Raw genomic sequence first — 20900 nt, forward strand, 5'->3', positions numbered from 1 at the left:
TTCCACAGCCTCAAAAGTTCCACACTCTAACATTTCACTGGACCACATTTAGCTTTGATTATGACATGGATTTGTTGTGGCATCATTTTGACAACTTTATGCAATGTCACAAATTTTTTTTCTATCATTGTTTTGGACATGTGCCATTGTTGCACCTACACCTGAACCAACTGAACCAACCCCAGATCGTAACACTACCTCCAGAGGCTTGCACTGTAGGCACTAGGCATGATGGGTAATCACTTCATCCACCTTTCTTTTCACCCTGATGTGTTCATCACTCTGGAACAGAGTCAATTTGGACTCATCAGACCCAATTTTTTCCACTGAAACAGTCAAATCTTTACACTCTCTACAAACTGATGGTTGTTTAAGGAATGGGATGTTACTCACTGCATCAGTTAGGGTTAAATAAGACTTGCTGCTGCTGAAATACATTAATCACTGCAGTAATTATCCAGTTGTAGGCTCTTACCCATTTGCTTATTTATATCCAGATGATAGTCTTTTGTTTTGGCTGAGCTGTGTATAATAACAATAGCTATCATTTCTATCTCTTCTATCCTGTACAGGGAAATGACCCAGAAGCACAGCACCCAAGAAGAGACATGTGCTTTACCTACTCAACATAAGAAATTTTGATTAGCTACCCATGAAAAGTGTCAATGATTCCCTTACACAATGGCTTCATCAAATTACTAAAAAAATGTACCTATAATTATAACAAAATGAAATGTGACCGACAGTAGCAGGACGTAAAATGTAATAAACAAGACTCATTAGAAACAGTGTAGTGAAATTATTTTCTAATAGTTTTCAGACAAAAATGAAGTCCTGTTGCAGTAGAAGAAGAGCTTATATCACGCACCGTCTACACAGAGAATATTCTGAAAGACCTGTTATTTGACAAATGTTAAATAATGAATGAAAATAAACAATAGAATGCCAAGAATGTTTCAGCTCTGTTCAGCTCAAATAGGGCAACACACAGCCAGAGTACAAGCAACTGGTAGACCAGCTTTAGGCACGACTCTCTCCCCAAGGCTAAAAGCAAACCCAGACATCAGAAGCATTACCACAGAGCATTTCACAGCACTTTGGTTCAAATGTCTCATTTTGGCCAGTTCAGCACAGAGGTCCCACGGACATTAAGCCGTCTGGCTTTGCACAGACAAATGAAATTACCCACAGCCTCTAGGTTACACTATCACACACACGCCCCAGGATGCTCACCAAGAGCAGCAGCGTCCCCTATGCCTTACAACAGACCCATCTATCACACCAGAGAATGGGTCCTTTGGACTCATCCATTAGTTAGTAGAATGGGTGTGCAGTGACAGGCCTGTCTTGCTACAGCCTCTAATCCAGACTTATGGCACAGTGTGCCTGTGTTACTGTTAAATGTAGTACGATATGCCAGCTGTTGCCAGCAGGTTCACATCCGAGGGCAGTTTCAAACAACAATCACTGATCACAATAGAAACATATTTGTCACCTTGAGAACAACACCATGTACAGTTACAGTTATAATTTTTGGCAATGCTATATATACTGAATACAGTATACCAAAGAAGAAATCCAAAAATGTGTTCATGTGTAAATGAAAGGGTGAGCATTTTCCATATTAAGTGTAAAACTGACTGTTGTTAAGCAGTGAAGAGTTAAAGGGCAGCTGTCTTGGTTGTGAGAAGACAAAAGAGCAGGTAAACCTATACTTCAGATAGTGAAGGGAAGTTGAGAGGCCTCAGATAACTAGAAAGGTATGTCCCTGCAACAACAAAACAATTGCTTAACTGACTGTTATCTTCATCTAGAGAGCAGGAGGTGAGCTGGACCGGTGTTTATAAGCAGTGTGTAAGCAGGAGAACAAGGGGAAGCTGTTGGGAATAAGAAATAAAGCTCACCTCACAGTCTTAACTACTTGAAATCACTTTTAAAGTGTGCACCGGACACTCCCTCTTGGGGGAGTCCAGGTGCAGGCATGCAAAACTGCCTTTTCAACCCGTCAGACTCCTTTTGTGTGGCTATAGAAGGGGGGGGGGGGATCCACTCAAGGTGAGAAGAAAGAAACACCTCATCCTTGACTATTTGATTAACAGCTGTCTCCCATGCCAAAAAAATCCGGCCCCCCACATCCCGTCCTCCTCACCCTGAACCCCCAACTGCCTTGTGAAAGAGCAGGTCGGTGTCGCACACTTCTAGGGTTACTTCACAGATCAAAATGGAGAGGAGAACAGAAAGGCAAGAAGTCCACTGAGACATTAGAAGGAAGAGAGGAGGGTAAGCAGTGAGTGGACTGGGAAAAAATAGAGAAAGGGGGAACAGAAAAAGGACAATGCAGGTCAACAGAGAAGGCAGGAGGTGCAATTCAGTACGGGTGTAGAGAGAGTGTTACTGATGCTTGAAACTGAAGCCGGTTAAAATTAACATCTAATGTTTTAACAAACACTCATTGGTCCATGCTCACGTCACATCATTACTTTTAAGTGACCATTATGTGCTGTATATATAATTTCTAGTTAAACATGCAGAACCAGTGGTATGGCCCTATAAAAGATGAAAACAATCTCAGGTGCACCACTAAAAGGCTCCAGGGCAGCAGGGGATTATCCTGCAGAGTACCATGTTCCCCCGGCACTCCAGCCTACACTTCCTCCCAACAGGGACCAATAGCCAGTGTAACTTCCTGTTAGCTCATAAACAAACAATGCAGTCAACTGAAGTCGAGCTGAAAATCCTCCAGTGCCACTTAGAGAGGTCAAGAGGTATACACCAGTCATAATTTTTACCTAGTGCCTGTGACAGTTATATGGCTGGCTGGTTTGGCTGAACTGTGAAGTGGAACTAGCAGTTTAACTACGAGATCATTTTTTCTTTCTTCAGGCAGCCACCCCTGAGGTGCCCGAGAGGGGTAGAAAGAAAATGAAAAACTCATTTGACAAGTTGCACAAGCACAAAGAATTATTGTAAATACTTCACCATGTCTACAAGAAACATGTTTGTTCCATGTGTTTTTGTTATTTGCTTAAATGAAAACACAGACTATCAAGGAAAGTGGTAAGTGGCTCACACTACATACGGTCTATGAAAGACAGGCAGATATTTTCAGTTATTAACATAACCACTCTTCTCTGACTGGCATGAGTGTCTTAAATCAGGAACATTTTCTATGAGACATCATCCTAATCAGAAGCTCCTATCACATACCACCAGCCAGGATTGGATAGAGCCAATTTTGACAGTGTCATGGAGGATAGATATTCTCACACTATGCTGATAGTCATTCAAAAAGTTCACCTCTTCCTCATTATGTTTGTGCATGGAAGGTGACCTTCTGAGACACTTGTGCTACATACTACTGAATATATTCTCAGAGAACACTGGATATAAATAACCACACATTCTTTTGCAAAGGATTTGTTTCGTGCCATACTTTGGAAAATACTGACTCCCAAATTACTGGGCAGAAATTCTAAAACGCAAAGTGTTCCATATCAGGTTCTATATTGGATCTTAAACACAGTGTTTCTGTGTTTCTGAAGTGACACTAAGCACCAAATGAGCCAAAGGAAGGCCTGTGACTTTAAGCCTATAAAACCTAGGTGTGGAATGGTGAGCAGAACTGCTTGATGGACACCCCACAAAAGAGCCCATGAAGGTAATGAGTTGGCACGCAGCCCTCTGGTTTTTGCAGAACCTTCAAACCATGGGCCAAAATAAGAGCCCCAACAAGCAAGAGGGAAAGCAATTGTTTAGAAACCGGCTTCCCCTGGTGACTCTTTGCCCAAGTAACAAACAGCTAGTTGCTTTTCCTAAGCTCCTAGTTCTATCCGTATAGATGCTCACAGCCTCCACAGGGAAAAACAAATGTACGCTCCAGTGCTCACTGTACTGTATGAGAAAGGCAGAAATAAAAAGATGCAAGATCAGCTGGAGAGCATGATTCTAAGACTTCTTCATGGCAGCTGACCACATTGTGTGGTCACCTTTATATTCCCAGAAGAGAATTTAATGCACATTGGGGGCACTCTCTGAGAAAGTGTGAATTTCACTTGCTCATTTGGCTGAAGCCAAAGCAAGCAGCAAGCAAGCCTTTACTGTCACCACTTTTGAGCAAGCCAGCCCCTGTGGCTCAAAGGGAGGAACAGAAGGTGGATCTAACACCAAGAGGAGGTCCCAAGAAGGGACTAAAGGCTTGGAAACAGAATGCTTCTAGAATGCCCCTCCAAGGGGAGCTGACCCATCTACTTCCCATCACAGGGACAATAGAAATGGCTGCTACACCTTGACTATAAAGAAAACCTTAACGTTATCCACCAAGTCATTTTACAAAAAAAATAAAGGGACCTTTTTGACCTGGCCCTACCCTTCTAAAGGCCCATTCATGCTCAATGTGAAAGACACATACGTATACAGATGGAATGTTCTGTCCATCTTCTCCGTTCATTATGTGCGTAATTCTGTCCGTTCCCTAGGAGCTGGCAGATAGGAACCCTAATGGAGAATATGGAGCAGTACCACTGGGAACCATGGAGGCAGTGTTGAGATCTAAAAAGAATAATTTCAAGAAATGGCAGAACTTGTCAAAGAGTGACTGTGTGAGTTAGTGAAAAACTACCAACATATTTATGACAACTACCCTCTCAATATCAACATTAGTATCCACATTGGTAAGACCTCCTCTGTCATCGCCATGTTTGTTCTTCTTTCTTTGTCTTCTTCCTCTTCTCAAAAAACTTTACTCTTCTTCATGGTATATAGCCAGTATGTTAATTAAGAGGGGCACCCCCTGGTGGATCGATTGACAAATGCTCATTACAATGCCATGGACACATCTGAGTATGAAGGTAGTGACGATTGACACCGTTTGAAACAGACATACCTATTTACGTACGTAAAGCGAGCATGAACGGGCCTTTAATCTCATTCTATGGAAGATCCACCAGACTTCAAAGTGAACCATCCACAGGCTTAAATATTTGGCCTCTTTGAGTGGGGCTCCTGGTGCCTGATAATGACAGAGAAACAGGTGACCATCAGCGAGCCTGATCAACCACCTCCAGAGGTGTATCCTGATTGTGGAGGGAAAGAAAACAAGGTACATGAGCTTTTCTCGACTGGATGAAGCTTCCATTCTGTGTAAAGGTGGTTGCACTAACAAAGATCTGCAGCACAGTTCAGCCCCTGGTACATGAGAATCCTGTAATACCACCACCAATAATCTTTTGTTCCAAATAAAGACCTTTTGTGAACTGGTATAAACCACTACATGGAGTTACTATGATGTACACTGAGAAAGTACGAATCGCCCACATCTATAGAAAATATATGTAGAAACAAATTGTGTGCAGGTCCCAAGTTTGATTCACAAATCTACCTTCAAAGATGCCCTCTATCCTGATAGGAGACTGTCTGTTTAAAGCACTTCTGCAAAGCACTATAACCATAGACACTCCTTAAGTCAGGAAGCCCGTCTTTCTCCGCAGTGTACTGCTTTAAATAAAAAGGAGGCACTGATCAGTGATCACACACTTTTTCCTCCATTTGAAGTTTGGAGAGGCTGTCATCTCCACCTCCAGACATGAAACAAATATAACCAGAGAATTTTATACGTCCTTGTGTGTGTGTTTATCAAAAGCATTTACTGAAGCTAAAGTTTTCCTCTGTTAAAAAGCCTACAAAGCACAAAGGAACAACAAATAACTGCACATTAACTTGCCTCAATATCAGATACAATTTAAGGATAAACCAAAAATAAGCAAACATTTATGATATATCAGTTTGAACACCAAGGCCACAAGGGGCAATGACAAATAATTTCTCTGACGTCATCACACTACATACACATCCTTACATCATTATTTGAACAATACATGCATTCATATGAACACAAGCACAGGAATCTGCCCGTCTACAGTGAAGCAAAACAAAACCCACATCGCCCACACCACTAAATGCCCTGTTTCAACACTCGTGTTATTTCTTAACAAAATACGGGGAAAACCACCACTCTCTGAGGAACATCAGACACGTCGTCATTTGGCCATGCTGCAAACAGCGTGATCTCTGATTAGTCTTACAAGTCCAGCCACTGCTTCTGGACACATAGACCTCAGCTTCAAAGAGTGGGAGGAAATGCCGTGCCCTTCCTGTCACTCCCAGTCGGAACCAAATGACGTAGTTGAGATGCAATGAAATGATTACGAATGAGCATAAAAAAGGAAAAAGTAGGAGCTATGTTGTATAAAGAATAAATTCACAAGTATACCCAAGCACAACAACACATAAATAATTAGAAATGTCTAGGGTACAGTTTACTGTCTGTCTATGACAATTCAGAACATATTCATTATATATGGAGTGTATATTTACAAGATTCCCATGTCCTTTCATCACTCAGGACAATGAGCTTTTATATATAAGCTGAAAACAGTATTAACTTTAAGGAAATCCCCAACCATTTTCACTGATAGCACTGACTCTTTCCTTCACTCTTCTCTGTTTTCTTTCTTTTGATCTCAGACACATCTTAATGTCACATGCAAACACCTCTATCAGTGTTTAACCAAACTGTATTTTTCTTCCTCTCCCTTATCAACTCCTTAATGCCTTAATGTTTTACTAATAGCATGGGGAGCATGAACATAGCCGTGCTGCTACATTCCAGACTCTCAGTCTGGTGAGCCATAGAAACAAACAGAGGTGGAAGAATATTATGTAAGTATGCAGAAAGACACAGACAGATAATGATCGGCATACATCGCATGCCTGCTGGTTAATATGCATCTGTTCCTAACTACTAATGAACTCTTGGACAGTACGAACACAACATACAGTTTATAGAGATACCAAAGAATGGCCTCAGTATTAAATAATATAACCTAAAAGTGACTTTTGCACAGTGTTATGCATTGTTGACTGGCCCCATGTCCTGGAAACTACATCTGTGCAAGTCTCGTACCCTGTGTGTTTGAGTAAATCAGAAAGCCTTGTGGTACACAGTGTACGTGGCACAGCTCCTGAATGCAGACCTGCCCTTACTTGACTTCTTAATCTTTGGTTTCCTGCCCTCCCTCTGCGTATCTCAGTATAAAAACTTCACGCCACTATGAATCCTCCCCTGCTTTGCTTTTGCCCTCCCTTGTGTGTATCACACCACAGCCGCTTCATGCCTCCTTGCCTCCATTCCCTAGCCCATAGCCCCTCCACCCCTGCTGCTTCCACAGGGGCACTGCACAAAAACTGTTACTTGGCTTGGTCCCAAAGACGGGGGCCCACATACCTCCCAATCTCTAGATTAAATAGCGCCAGTCTCTGAAGTCCTTCCAGCGACTAATGGCTTTTGTTGCTGGGAATAATCCACACATCCTCTCCCACATCCTGGGGGTCCGCAGGCCTGTCGTGAACCCCGCCTTCACCCTCTTCGTCTCTCTCTCATCTCCATCTCAATCTGCACTTCCATTTTGGTTGACCTCTGTGCCCTGCTATGGCGCAACCCTGTGGTTAAGTGCGGAGGCATGTTGGACTGAACCACCCATATTGAAGGGAGGACGTAGCGAGTTGACATGGGGTTGAAACCCATGCAGAGTTTTATAGGGAGTCAGTGCAGGTGCTATCTGAGACTTAATGAAGGCCCTAAATCTCTCCTCTGTCATCTGCAACTAACTAGAGTTTAAGCAGGGCAAGAGGGATAAGTGCCTGGAAGCTATCCTCATAAGGATAAGAAAACATCCGTCAAGCAACAGCCACAGCAGAACAGCCTCTGTGTTAGCTCTTGATGTTTGTTCAAAATAAATACAGCGAGGAGACAGAATTTTACAAGATGAGGGGAAGGAGTACATGAAATTTGTATGTGAAACCACAGTGTTTTAGCCAAAGTTCTACTAATATGTATGCGAAGTTGGGAAGTACAGTAGGTCAGGACTGTGACCCTTTTGTCGCCCTCTGTCATTTAAAATGCCTCTGATAGACAACACTCTGGGCTATAACGTCAGAAACTCACGCAGAATAAATATTCAGGCATGAGCTCATATCCTGTCTGGGGCACTTTTCTCCAGGGAGAATGCCTGGAGAGATGAGAAAGGCAGAGAAAGAAATAGACTGTGGTTGCAGACCGCAGACACTGGGACAACGTTGGCTGACAGGATTATCAGTTTACTTTATCAGCTCACTAAAAAAAAAGCCAGACACTGATGGTCTTTATTTGGAATCAATTTACAATTTTAACTTTGTTCATATGGCTACTGGCTGGATTTCAGTTATATCTATAGGCGTACCAGATGCCAAATTAAAGTGCTTTCCTTCAGAGAAAATACAAAAATTGACAGATTTTCAGGGAAACTATGAGGAATGCTGGAGGCAAAGCTGAAGAGGAAAGAAGACGAGTTGACTGAACAGGACAGCAAACACGTGGGTATGGAAAATTGAGGGATATTACAAGACAAACAGTACGTCTGGAGGCAAAGAAATGAGTAAGAAGAAAAAAGAAGTGACAATGGGAGGACACTGGTAATGGGGAAGAATAAAAGCGATGAAAGGACAATAAATATGCAAAAGAAACAGTGAAAGAAATGAGAAACAGAACCAGAACGGAAAGAGGCAAAGAAAAGGAAAGAGGGAAAACAGGGGCTGGTATCTACAGTGTATAAAACAGTGAATCTATCATCCTGCGGTTTTACACCCACACATCGGCTCTCTACCCCCAGACCTCCACTAAAACGGCGCACAAATATACATACATAAACACACACAGGTCTAGTGTGGACCAAAGAGCCTGCAGACCACCTCAAACCACTGCTATTTAAAACACAGCCGACTATTGACTGGCTCGCTGCGTCAGTGAAGCTGAGCCCAGAGTAGAGGTTAGCCACCTCTCACATAAGGAGGGTCAGGGTTTTGGGTTTGGTCTTTGGGTCCTTTGAGTGGCGGAAAAATTGCTGTTAGGTTTGGACGACGTGAAGGAACATACAGTAAGTCATTCGGATGAGACTGACAGCTTCATGGGTAGGTGTAAAAAAGAAGTGTGAACAACTTAAGGGATGATTTGGAAATTCCTTAACAGATTTAAAAACAAGGAGTGAAATTTTGGGAAAGGGATGAGAGAATAGGGCTGTTGGAGATGGAAAATGGGCTGAGAGAAAGGGCGGTGAGTTTTGGAAACGGGATAAAGGAAGGGAGGGGTAGTGTTTTGGAAGAGAGATGAAGGGAGGCAGGAAAAAGTCTTGAAAAGTAGTGAGTTGATGACGGGACCATGAAAGAAGACAGAGAGACATTAAATTAGGGTTTTACAGGAGTCCACCTCAAGAAAATTAGGATCCTTGTCTGTTCTATGTGTTTAGATTTGGATTTTATATTACTTGTCTTGTTGAAGGAATTTTAGTAGCGGTCAAATTCAGTCTCCAACTCGCAGCTAGGGAGTTATGTTTGGAAACTTTGAATCAGTCAAGAATTCTGAACTGGACGATTTCCACAAAAAGAAGATTGAGGCACAGTGAGAGTTTATTAAAATGTGTAAGTATGCTATTAAGCAGGCTATAAACAAGCATTTTACTCAAAAATATAGCATTATAGTCATGCCTAGTTACTATTCTCCATTTACACAGTTATGGAAAATGTGGTCAGATCCTTAAAATACAGGATTATCAGTACGAAGTAAAGCAAAATCAGATGCACTGCTTTGCAAACTTTCCCATTTAGATGTTAAATGTTACTTATATTCAATAGTGAAGCACTGACAGATGAACAACATATTAATGTTAGTTCGAGCTACTATGTATATTGCTGTATAGTAAGTAAATATGAACAGATTCCTAAATACCATGTAGTCTTTGCAGCACTTTTTTTTAAATGAAAAGCTCTGGAAAAAATACAACCAATGCAGCCAAATATATTGTTTGCTGTAACAAAACCTACATAAATAAGATTTACTATCACTCCCACCAACAGTTAATTATCACAAGTGACAGACTGAAGATTTAGCATGTTACTTGAGTGAGAAACAAAAAGCTGTTCTTTTAAAGTAGCCAAATTTACTGTATTTTTTCAGTTAGTCAATGAATTATTCATGTCAGGTCTAATGGAAATTAACCAAAGCTATCAGACTAATGTAAAGGACACAAAAACTTGCTCTTAGAATGTAGAGATATAGAGGTATAAAGAGCCATGAAACTGAAGAAGTACTTCAAATGTACTAAATGTTCATTTACATTTAGGAAGTTATCAACTGAATACCACTATTTTTAATGCCTGTAGATTAATATAAAAGACCACATGTTTTTACCTGGCCATGCCAAGGCTGGAGAACCCAGCAGGGACGATGAGAACGTCAAGACGGGGAAAGGGGTGAACTCCTAAAACAGTGTGAGCTGCAGCCAAACAGTGAGGCAGCAGTTTGACGACTCCCTAAAAAAGAGAAATAATGATGAAGTTCTGAATGCTTTGTAGGCTGTAGTATTTGCTTTTTCATATATTTGTAGACGTGTATCTGTGCTCTAGATGAAAGGATATCGAAAGCTCACTGTTAGCTCTGCAAAAGTGATTTTCAATGACCACAACTGGCCAAAGCCAGAGGAATGTTCATGAATTTCAAAAATATGAGCAGAAATCACTGCATTCTAGTATTTAAGGCATGCAGAATCCTATCCAACAAAAAAGAGAATAATTTTATGAGTTTGCTTTTCTGCTATCTAGCAAATATAGTAGCCAACAGAATCTGATGCTATCGGGAAAATTGGGACCAATCATGACACTAAATAATATTATCAAAACCAATTAAAGTCCATTAATAATTACTGCCAGGACTACATTCTGGACTTAACTGGCACTCCTGGGTGAACAGTCATTGGTAGATACCTAAGTGCATTTTCTAGGTAGGCAGTAACTCAGTACTATCATGGAGTTCCCATTTTTGGTGAGTTTTTTCACATTGATATAAATGAATCAGACAACAACCTCAGAGTGTCTGCGTAGAAAACTGTGGCTCCTCATAAAATGCAGTTGATGATACATTATTGAAGACGTTTCACCAGACATATGAAAGGTTTCATCAGTTGAGACTTTTATGTTCATGACTTATGCTTTTCCAGTGAGAAACTTTGATTTAGAGTATGAGGAATGTTATGGGAATTCACGCTGACGGGCTCACACGTTTATTTTTCCATTCTGTAAAGACATGGCAGTTGAACCGCTGTCATGTTCAGACATGAACGTTAAATGGTGCTAACTGTCTTCTCTAATCATATGAAATATAATTAGCACAAATCTCAGTGCCTCTTTGTCACCTGGGCCTTCTGATGTAGGCAGACGGGGGCAAACACACGGTGTGGAATCACCCGCTGGGACCTAGCCGGCTGCTTAGTAAATCGGCAAGGGTAGTCGCCATGGGAACAAGAGATGCCGTCATCCACCATGCCTGAATAATCAGTTACAGAGAGCTCTTCATCCTCAAGGGAAGAGTAACAGAATGCAAAGTCTGAGCGGGTGGTCTGGTCTCCTCTGCAGCAGATTAAAACGGGGAAGAAAAGTTTAATCCAAGGTTAATAACAATGATTTAATGAATTTCCTTCATGAATGAAAATACATTTCTAGGGATAGTGAATCATATATGGTACAATGTGTCCTGTCTCTGTTCTACGTGTGGAAATGAAAGCGATGGAAATATAAAGTATATACGTCACAAAGGGAAACCGCACTGATCCCAAAAATATCGAAGTGCTGACATGCAATCTCATTTATTCTAAATCCAATATCCAGCACTAAGTCCAATCTCAGCATCAGAGCTGTTCCAAAGGTTTCCAGCGATGTCCAAGTTTCCTTCCAGCCATTCACTGAAAATAAAGGCCCTCCTTGTAGCAGGAGATTCCTGGTGCCTGCAGCAGGCTACGGCTGGACTGCCGCTGGAGGAAAACCATGAGGGGAGGAGGAGGATTACTGGAAACCACTGGAAGAGCTGCCAACCTGCTGGCTGGTGGAGAGGTGCCCCCAACTCAACCCTGCCCTGTCCACAGCAGTTCGCCCACTCTAACGCCCCAGACTGCACTCTATATCCTGTACCTCAATAAAATTAATGTCAACCTTACTTTTTAGATCTCCAAAGAAAATTTCAGCTGGGTATTGAATGCATTATATGAGCTTTAATGTACTTGTCATAAAAAGTGGACTGAGCGCTGCACCCTATCCATCAACCTAATTTCACCTGCTCCATTTTTGGTATGGTGAAAGGAAAGTTTCACCACAGTATATTGAAGGCCCAGACTTGGGTTAATAACAGTCTGGAGAGTGGGAGATCCTACACGAAGAAAAGATCACAGAAAAAACAATAAAACACCTGCCAGTCTGGAGTGTAACTACTTCACTGGTGGAGTTTCCAAGCCCCCGCTTAAGTTCAGACTCAGTCCGTTCAATGCATCCAGCCCTGGGTTTGTCTGTGTTGTTGCAATCTGCCCTGTCCCTCAACCCTGTTTCCAAAGAAGGGGGAAGCTCTGCTGGGACTCGGAACCAGTGGCCCACTGCCAAAGTGAAGGTGGAGGCAGGCATAGGCATAGTTACATGGTAATTCCAGATTAAGAAACCTGAAAAGAAGACAGAGAAGTGAAACAATGAAAATGTCAAAGGGAAAAAGGATGAAAGAGGAGATAAGTGAGAATAGAAGAGTGAATGTAAACAGAAATCGAGAAAGCCTGATAATAAGACTGGATTTTGTTGTAGTTCAAATTACTCTTTCACTGTTTTCATTTTTCTTCCTAAGCAGAGATAATACTTTTTTTTTCCCTGATGAACTTGTTATTCTTAACGCTTACCTCAGGTCAGTTCAAATGTTTAAACAAGCAAGACAAGAGTTATAACTGCACATGGACACTGACCATGAACTACTGCTGTACAATAATAGAAAAAACCCTCTATAATAGGACAATAGAACATCCATCATCTCATAGTGGTCTTGTTTCTTTCCTTATATCAGGTACCACCGTCTTTATAGTAATATCTTTCATTGCTTTGATGCCGCCTTGCACTCATCCACACAACAATAATGCAGGAAGGATATTTATACGAAGGTAACACAAACAAACAAAAGAATAGAGTCATTCCAGAGACAGATTCCAACAACCAACAACAAAATCACCTCATACCTCAAAGTATGTGTGGTCTGGGTAGCAGAAGTCTGGCATCAACCAAGAAATTATACTTTTTATATTTTATACAAAAATATTTCGTTACAGGCTTAATTGGAAATTTGCACAAAGGTTCAACAAACCTTGTCTCCAGAACAGTTGTGACATTTTCTACAAAGGAATAAAAATTTAAATCTGTGACTGGTTCATTTGCATGAACCTTTATTAATATGACAGAAGTACAAATAATTACAGACTTTATTATATTTTGTCAATACAAACATAGAGCATGAAACACACCCAAATAATTTGAGACAGGGGCATGTTTACTACTGTTTTACACCACCTTTCCTTTTCATTACACTCTTCAGTCATTCAAGAAATGTTACTGACAAAACAAATCACAGATTTTATTTTTATTGTTTTGAAAAATGTCACAACTTTCTGGAAATTGTCCAGAAAATGAGAAAAATAACCACATATGAATAACCATGTTTAGTATGTTGAGCACACAATTCAAAATATAATAAGAAACTATTTATCCATTTAGTTAAAGGAAAATGTCCTCTGTCGTCATAAGTATCATTATATGGATATGAGATTTTGGTGATAAAACATGCCTACAATAAATTGCAGAAGACTTTTTTTTATTTGAGCAAATACCCCAATCCATAATCAAAGAAAAATTAAACGTAAACGTTTTCACTCCTCATTATCACTGAGGCCACATCTCAGATAATAAAGTACGCCTGCTGAGGTTTAACACCTGCCTCGCTAACATCTAAGTAAAACTTTCATTTCAGAGAAATTCACAATCACTAATCAGCCACATTTCCACAGGTGGTCTCTTCAAGTGTCAGAAAACACAGCTTACGTGTGTCCTCGTCCTTAAGAGGCACAGCCTGCTCCTCCCCACTCATCAAAACCGCACACTCACTGGGGGCCCGTACTGTTGCCTGCCATGTTGACATGGCAACAGGCGGCTCCTGGCAGGGGAAGAGGGCTCTGTTGTTGATGGGAGAACCGGCGGTGTAAACACACACCCTGAAAGGGTAAACAATGGTAAACTATAAACACCCTCAGTTTAACGCTCAAAGGATCCACCATATGCATACATACACAAAGAAGAAACCCATAAACAAATCAGAATGTCAGAGCCCGAGGCCTGTTTATGTGAATTAATGAATCTGCCTTATTCTAAATGGCACTCTTAAAATATTACCCCGTAATTCAAGAGGAATGATCTGAGCTGATGTGTTTCCAGTTGTCAGACAAATTTCCAAAACACCACTGTTTCATGGTGTGATTATGATGTGTTTTCTTTTACAAACCTGTTGTCCTGATCTTTGGTCCACCTCACAGAGCCCCCTGTTGGTCTTGTTTCATAGAAAATCCTGAGGACTCTAGGGAACTCCTGAGAGGTCGCTGCCCCCTTCTTTCTCACCTGCAGACTCCAGCGGTCAGTATGAAATGGCAGGGAGTTACCGTCCTGAGCACACGGAGCACTGCTGCACTGTGAATAACATTGGTGCTGCTGCCGCCATAGATTCGAGGGCATGGAGATGAGGTTTTGAATGAGGGCTGCTTGTGGGGTCAATGAGGCGAACCCTGCTGTCTCCGGTGGATGCTCCACTGAAAGGCAAGACATGGCTGACACAGAGCCAACATCAACTTCTTCAACTTTTGACACATCGAGGTCGCAGCAGTCCAGTACTAAGGTGAAATCACTATCACTGGTGGTTTCCCACAAGGGGGGAGACTGGACATTTTTAGATTCACCTGCAGCCTGAAAGTCACCTTTCCATCCTTCCCTGTGTCTTGCTGTGGACTCCAAATCACTCTTAGCACCACAAGCTCCTGCTTCACCACAAACCTCACCATCATCATCATCAGTTATGTCCACATCCTGAGTCTGTCTGTCAACACCAGTCACCGCACCAGATCTGGTCTCTTCCTCAGACCCAGTTTTGCCTCCAGGACGAGGCTCTAGGAACAACACAGCACAACCGGCGATGACTTTCCTGTCAAAATCAATAGTCAGGTCCAGCACATAGTGTCTGACAAGTATGTGGTTTGTATTGGCACGAAGAGGAAGGTCATCAGAGTCAGGATTCAGGTTTTCATCCGGCTCCATGTCACACACCTACAGGGCAAGACCACAGAGTAGTTTTATTTAGTCATCCTTTCATTAGAGTACAGATTTTAACTAACACAGCGTTTCATACAAAGCTGTTAGTAGATGTCTCAGCCATTTGGCTCAAATACTTCAGTCAGTGAATTAAGTGTTCTGCCATTGTACAATAATGAAGCCAATGCTGTCTGGATGTGTAAGCACAACTCAAACTCAAATTCAGCAGACTCCTTCTGGTCACACACTCCACAAATGTTTTTCAACAGCAAAAATATTCTTCTATTTCTTTTGTATGTGTGTTTATGAGGATGAAACACCACAGTCAAAAGCAGGAAATTGTTTGTAGGTTCGCATGTTAAAGGTCTATGAAATTTTTTTGTCACAAATACTTTTATTTTTTGTTGAGTGATTCAAGCAGCTTGGCAACAGCGAAGTACAATTACCATTTAAGCAGGAAATACTTAATGGTTGCTCAGTACAACTATAAAATTATGAGCATATAAAAACACAGGCTTTCCACAGCAAGAAAAAAAAAGAAATGAAAAGCCAACTCTTATTAGGTGACTAATAAAAAAGAAATCTGCAAATGTTTTGATAACTGATTATGTGGAGTCACTTCTGAAGCAAAAACAAAAAACTTTCCAATGCCATTATGGGCATTTGGGTCTGTTCTGTGTTCAACATCAGTAAACTGTATGTCTTTGTGAAAATGACATTTAATTGGAATAATAATGCATTCCACAAAATTAAATACTGATTAAATGTACACTTTATCTAGCTACTTATTTTTGTAAGTCAGTTTTTTAAAAGTGCAGGTAAAGTAGCCTCATATGTGCACAGTAGCAAAGGGCAGCTTCTTATCACGGGTTAACTCGTATAACAGAAGCTCACAGATGAGTCATGTCCTAACGCTGGATTTTTTTGCCTAAAAAAGGAGTGGAGGCTGACAAAATATGAGAGTTTGGAAAAAAAAAACTTCACACCACTACTAGTTCGTTCTCTGTATTCAGAACACAGCAGTCAGAAATGCAGCAGAGACATTCCCAGACATCAGCAGATCCACCCTGACGACCGGTGCGTTTAATTACAGGTCTGAACAATAGTTTACATACCGCTCAGCATCACTCCACGCTGATTGTGAACGAATTCTTTATATAGCGTCCGGCATGTTCAAGTCGCGTGGTGATGACGTCACAACGACTCGACGGCAAGACTTTGTAGTTCTCCGTCGAGGGATTTTCCTGCTTTTTACTTGGGTTGTAATTTTTAACTTCCATTAATGATCAAATTTAGATTAAATGGAATATTTTTAAGTATGAAAAATGTTGAGAAAAACATCTGCATTACAACTATAACCACTACAGTGACTTGAAATTAAATGTCATCTTTAGATGTGTGTAGATACCAACCAGCAAGGACATTAACTGATACTACTACTACTAATATAATAATAATAATAATAATAATAATAATAATAATAATAATAATGATAAATCACAACGCAGATTTATGACAACTGTGCATATATTAAATTTTATTCAGCTGCTTTTTGAACATTGTATGCATGACATGTTAAAATTCCACATTTAATAAAACACAACAGATATGGACATACAAAAAAGTGAAGAACACGAAATGCTTTTCCAGTGGTTGAATTCCACCAATACATAGTCTAAAACAAACATTCTGCATGTCTCAAAAATAGGCACACATTTTTAATAAAAACTCACAAATGATACCCAAGTTGCATAACTTTTCCAACTTCGTCAGCCATTTTAAAATGATAATTCATTCAATAACTCATTTATGTACCTGGAAGCACATGGACAACAAGTGAGTATTTATATATAAAAATGCATACCAACTTTTGAAATACTAGCACTCTCACTTACATACAGTATGATTTGCAACATAACAGACAAAATGAGCCGTTTGTTAAATGTCAAATTTCTCTTTTGGAATGTATCTGACATGTGGAGTAAACATAATTCACAATGCTAAGCACAAACTGTGCTGGGCAACTGTTAAAATATTGCATCTCTGGCTAAGTATCTTACTCCCTAAGTAAATAAAGAATTAAATTTGGCACTGTGTGTGTTGTAGAAAGTGGGCTATTTACAAACTATTAAGTATTATTAAGAACAAGAACATTTTGATCATTATGGTGCACCGAGTCTTGCCTAGAGGAGTTTCTCTTCAAACATTATTGCTATTATTCATCTAAAAATTAAAGTTAAATCAAAAAAAGTTTCTCAAACCTTTGTAAACAGCTAGTGGAAGATACTTTATCTCCTTTATACAAAATGTGGATTCAGAGTTTAGTTTGTGTATAGGTTTGTGTCCCGCAAGATGACATCAGTCAACTCTAACACAAGCTACATGGCCACATGATGTGTGTTTAAAATGAAAAAGAATGACAAAACCTGACAGAGGAATTTGTATCTATTTTTCAAGTGCAAACACCCATCTATCCTTTTGCTGGACCAACTGTCATATATCATGCAGAAATGCCCAATGTGGAATTTTAGAGGCACACAGCATAACAGAATCATCACTGAATACAAAGTGACTTCAGTACGGCACCAAAATATTCTACTCTATACACTGTTTGAATAAACACATTCATTTACACATTTACACATACACACAGGACACTTAGCATTATTGGCACACATACAGGCCCCGGGCCAGCAAGGACCTCAGAGAGAACTCTAGCCTGCCTCTTTACCAACCCAGAGGAAATGTTTTGCAGCACTTTTAGGACTTGCTGTTATCTAAAAAGGAAAATCAACAGACCAAAAAGCATCTGAAGATTTAACAGTGAAATTCTCAATAAGCTACACTTTCCTTGCCAAATTCCTCTTTTTGGCTCCTGTAACAAGTAACCATGAAATCCTAAAAATGGACATACAGCATACAATAAAAAACACTGCTAGATTGTGAAGAAAGTGATTGCGAATCCTCCAAGTATGAGGGTATCACTAGCAGCTCCTTTCCTCCTTCGTCTCCTCTTTTCATCTTATCGCCGCTCTTCCTCTCGCAGTTTTGTGACAGCCTCCCCTTCCTCTTCATAGCACTTCCTTAGACAAGCCATGGCATCTCACGAGTTTTCCTCCTGAGCTCGGCGGAAACTTAAGCGTTTGAAGGAATCCCTTTGTGAACAAGAGGACAGTGAATCAGGGAAGAAGAGAAGAAGATGGCAACAACAGAAAGTGAGTCATAAGGAGTGGGAAGAGGAGGAAGGACGGGTGGGAATCGGAGCACAAAAGCAAAGTAAAGGTTTCCAAGAACAAGACTGTTGTTTTGTTCTTTTAATTACTCTTGATCTATCAACTGAAAAGGTCTTTCTATACAATGTGAGCAGAGAATACAACTTTCAACAACTGCAGTAACTTCCTCATTTTATTCACCCACTTCTTTACAAGGACACATGTATGTAACACATAAAGATATATTCCATTTTGTTAAGACTAGTCTGCAGTTTAGAAAAGCTATGAACTGATGCTTCACGTTTATCACGGTGGGATATAAAACTATCTAGTGAAAAAAAAAAAACTGTCTTTATTAATTCCTGGGAGCAGTTTGGCATCAGCACTGTTTCATCTCAGTTTGTGTACGATGGCTCTGGTTCAGCCGTCAATATTTGTAGAGGTGACACGGACAAAGCAAATGGATCTCTGCTCAATTCCATTTGTTCTCACTTTTCTTTGGGTACAGCAATCATACGCAGTGATGAAAAGATCAATGATAGGTGTTTTTTCACCTTGGTCATTCTTGTCAAAGCAGTATTGGCTGTTACTTTGGTGGGTTTGTTTACCTGTTTTCCAGACGAGGCCTGATGATGGGTTTATACAGCTCAGGAATCTTCCTCTCCAGCATGGGCCTCAAGCTTTCTCTAAGGCGGTTGTAGTTCTTTTTTAGCTCTTGCTGGTACTCCTTCTGGTCTGAGGTGATTAGGTGCTTATTCTTCTCTACTGCCTCCCCACACCTACAGGACAGCAAAGTGGAATCAGTTCAGGATAGGGATGTCCAATAATATCGGTGGGCCGATATTATCGGACCCGATATTGGCATAAAATGTAATATCGGTGAATATCGTTATCGTTTTTTTTTGCCTATCATCAAAACCGATAAAATAATGCCTTGATTTCGCCTGTATTTACCAACGTGTAAATGAAGCATTGTTTGTAGCTGAAAGAAATGTGCAGTTTTCAAAATTTTACAGTAGAGTTGCCACACTGTAATAGACTCATGGAGGGAGGGAGAGAAAATAAATAAATATGGCATTTTTTCCACAACTTAAGTTGAAGTATGTATTCTTTGCACAGACAGTGTTTACATTTTGAAAGCCTTGTTGCATTTGAGAATGCATCCAATGGGGCATCACAATAAAATTAGGCATGATGTGTTAATTCCATGACAGGAGATATGTGATGTTACCTAAAATTAGTTTAATATCCCACATATATCGACAGCGGTATCGGTAGATATCGGAATTGGAAATTAAGTGTTGGACAATATCGGCATATCGGTTTTTGGCAAAAAAGCCAATATCGGACATCCCTAGTTCAGGAAGATGTTTTGTTTTTTTTTCTTCCCAAACTCAATGAATGAGATAAAGATGTAGCCATAAATACACTCTTTGGCTTTCATAATGCAATGCCACATCCTCAAACATGATCAGGCTCAACAATGGATCCTTGTCATCCAATCTAGCTGTAATCCATCCTCTATCCTCCAGCTTCTTGCCTCATGGTAACTATGTCCCGTAACGACTTGACTTAATTGGACTCTTTGCATGCCAGAATTCTAAATGAGTTAACAATGCACTTGACTGTAAGGAACTCTTCCATGCCTATTAGGTTTTCCCAGGAATCTTCTGCTTGAATGTGCGCTAAAATGTAAATGACCCACAAGCCCATTTCAAAAACCAGCCAGTGGAAGAAGAGAGGTAAAAAAAAAAAAATATCCTCAGGTCTTATGTACTTTAAAAGAAAATGCTCATTGGTAGAGAGAGCACTACTAGCTCTGAGCGGAACTAAGACCAGAGAGCAGGTATGGGGTCTACTCACAGTTTTCTGACATGACATATGTAATGGCCAAAATACAGACCAGTGTGCAGGAAATCACAGAGACGGGGATGATTGCAAACACATGTCTGAGTTTATCTCTTAGCCTTTAATGAGGGTAATATGGAAACTGCAATGTCGAGTAACAGTATACAGTAAATACAGAGGGTATTGAGCATTAAAGACAGCCGACTAGAGTAAAAGGATTTTCCGAAACATAAAAAAGGTCTGATGTTATCTCGCGGACTATCTGGCGGCTTGGTTTGATTTTTTTAAATGTAATTTCTTCTCATACATTCCTCTGATTTTTAATCATATTCTTGTTGAAAAAACAAAACAAATCAAAACAAAAAAACATAACATGCTGTGCTCTTTTAATACCCCTCGGCCAAACATAGTGTAAAATTCTGTTGAAAGTTACTGCCCTAAAATTTAGATTAGATTGTCTTTGTGTAAAATATATTACATTCATATTTATATTTGAAAGTACTCAGATATTATAACTGCACAAGACCAATGGACCTAGAAAAAGTAGGTCAAGGTCACCTATTTTCAATAAGCTTCTGCTCCATACCAAGATGCATCCACAGT

The 20900-nt window shown here is 40.3% G+C and overlaps 2 protein-coding genes across 3 annotated transcripts in view; both read right to left on the reverse strand.

The window, feature by feature from the left end:
• The window catches only part of aopep (aminopeptidase O (putative)), a 76851-nt gene extending 60436 nt beyond the window's left edge, over nucleotides 1–16415 (reverse strand). For both annotated transcript variants that reach the window (XM_030144038.1, XM_030144039.1), the window contains exons 1-6: nucleotides 16353–16415; nucleotides 14441–15252; nucleotides 13984–14153; nucleotides 12326–12569; nucleotides 11280–11493; nucleotides 10280–10401 (exon numbers count right to left, since the gene is read on the reverse strand). In XM_030144038.1, the coding sequence (XP_029999898.1) occupies nucleotides 10280–10401; nucleotides 11280–11493; nucleotides 12326–12569; nucleotides 13984–14153; nucleotides 14441–15243 (1553 nt within the window). In that variant the 5' untranslated portion in view covers nucleotides 15244–15252; nucleotides 16353–16415. The remainder of the gene's footprint in view (nucleotides 1–10279; nucleotides 10402–11279; nucleotides 11494–12325; nucleotides 12570–13983; nucleotides 14154–14440; nucleotides 15253–16352) is intronic.
• A 339-nt stretch (nucleotides 16416–16754) lies between these two features.
• Nucleotides 16755–20900, reverse strand: part of dock8 (dedicator of cytokinesis 8) — a 51912-nt gene continuing 47766 nt past the window's right edge. The window contains exons 47-48 of the mRNA XM_030143047.1: nucleotides 19058–19228; nucleotides 16755–18392 (exon numbers count right to left, since the gene is read on the reverse strand). Of these exons, the coding sequence (XP_029998907.1) occupies nucleotides 18341–18392; nucleotides 19058–19228 (223 nt within the window). The 3' untranslated portion in view covers nucleotides 16755–18340. The remainder of the gene's footprint in view (nucleotides 18393–19057; nucleotides 19229–20900) is intronic.

This window comes from Sphaeramia orbicularis, chromosome 9 (assembly GCF_902148855.1).
Source record: "Sphaeramia orbicularis chromosome 9, fSphaOr1.1, whole genome shotgun sequence".
NCBI classification, from domain to species: Eukaryota; Metazoa; Chordata; class Actinopteri; order Kurtiformes; family Apogonidae; genus Sphaeramia; species Sphaeramia orbicularis.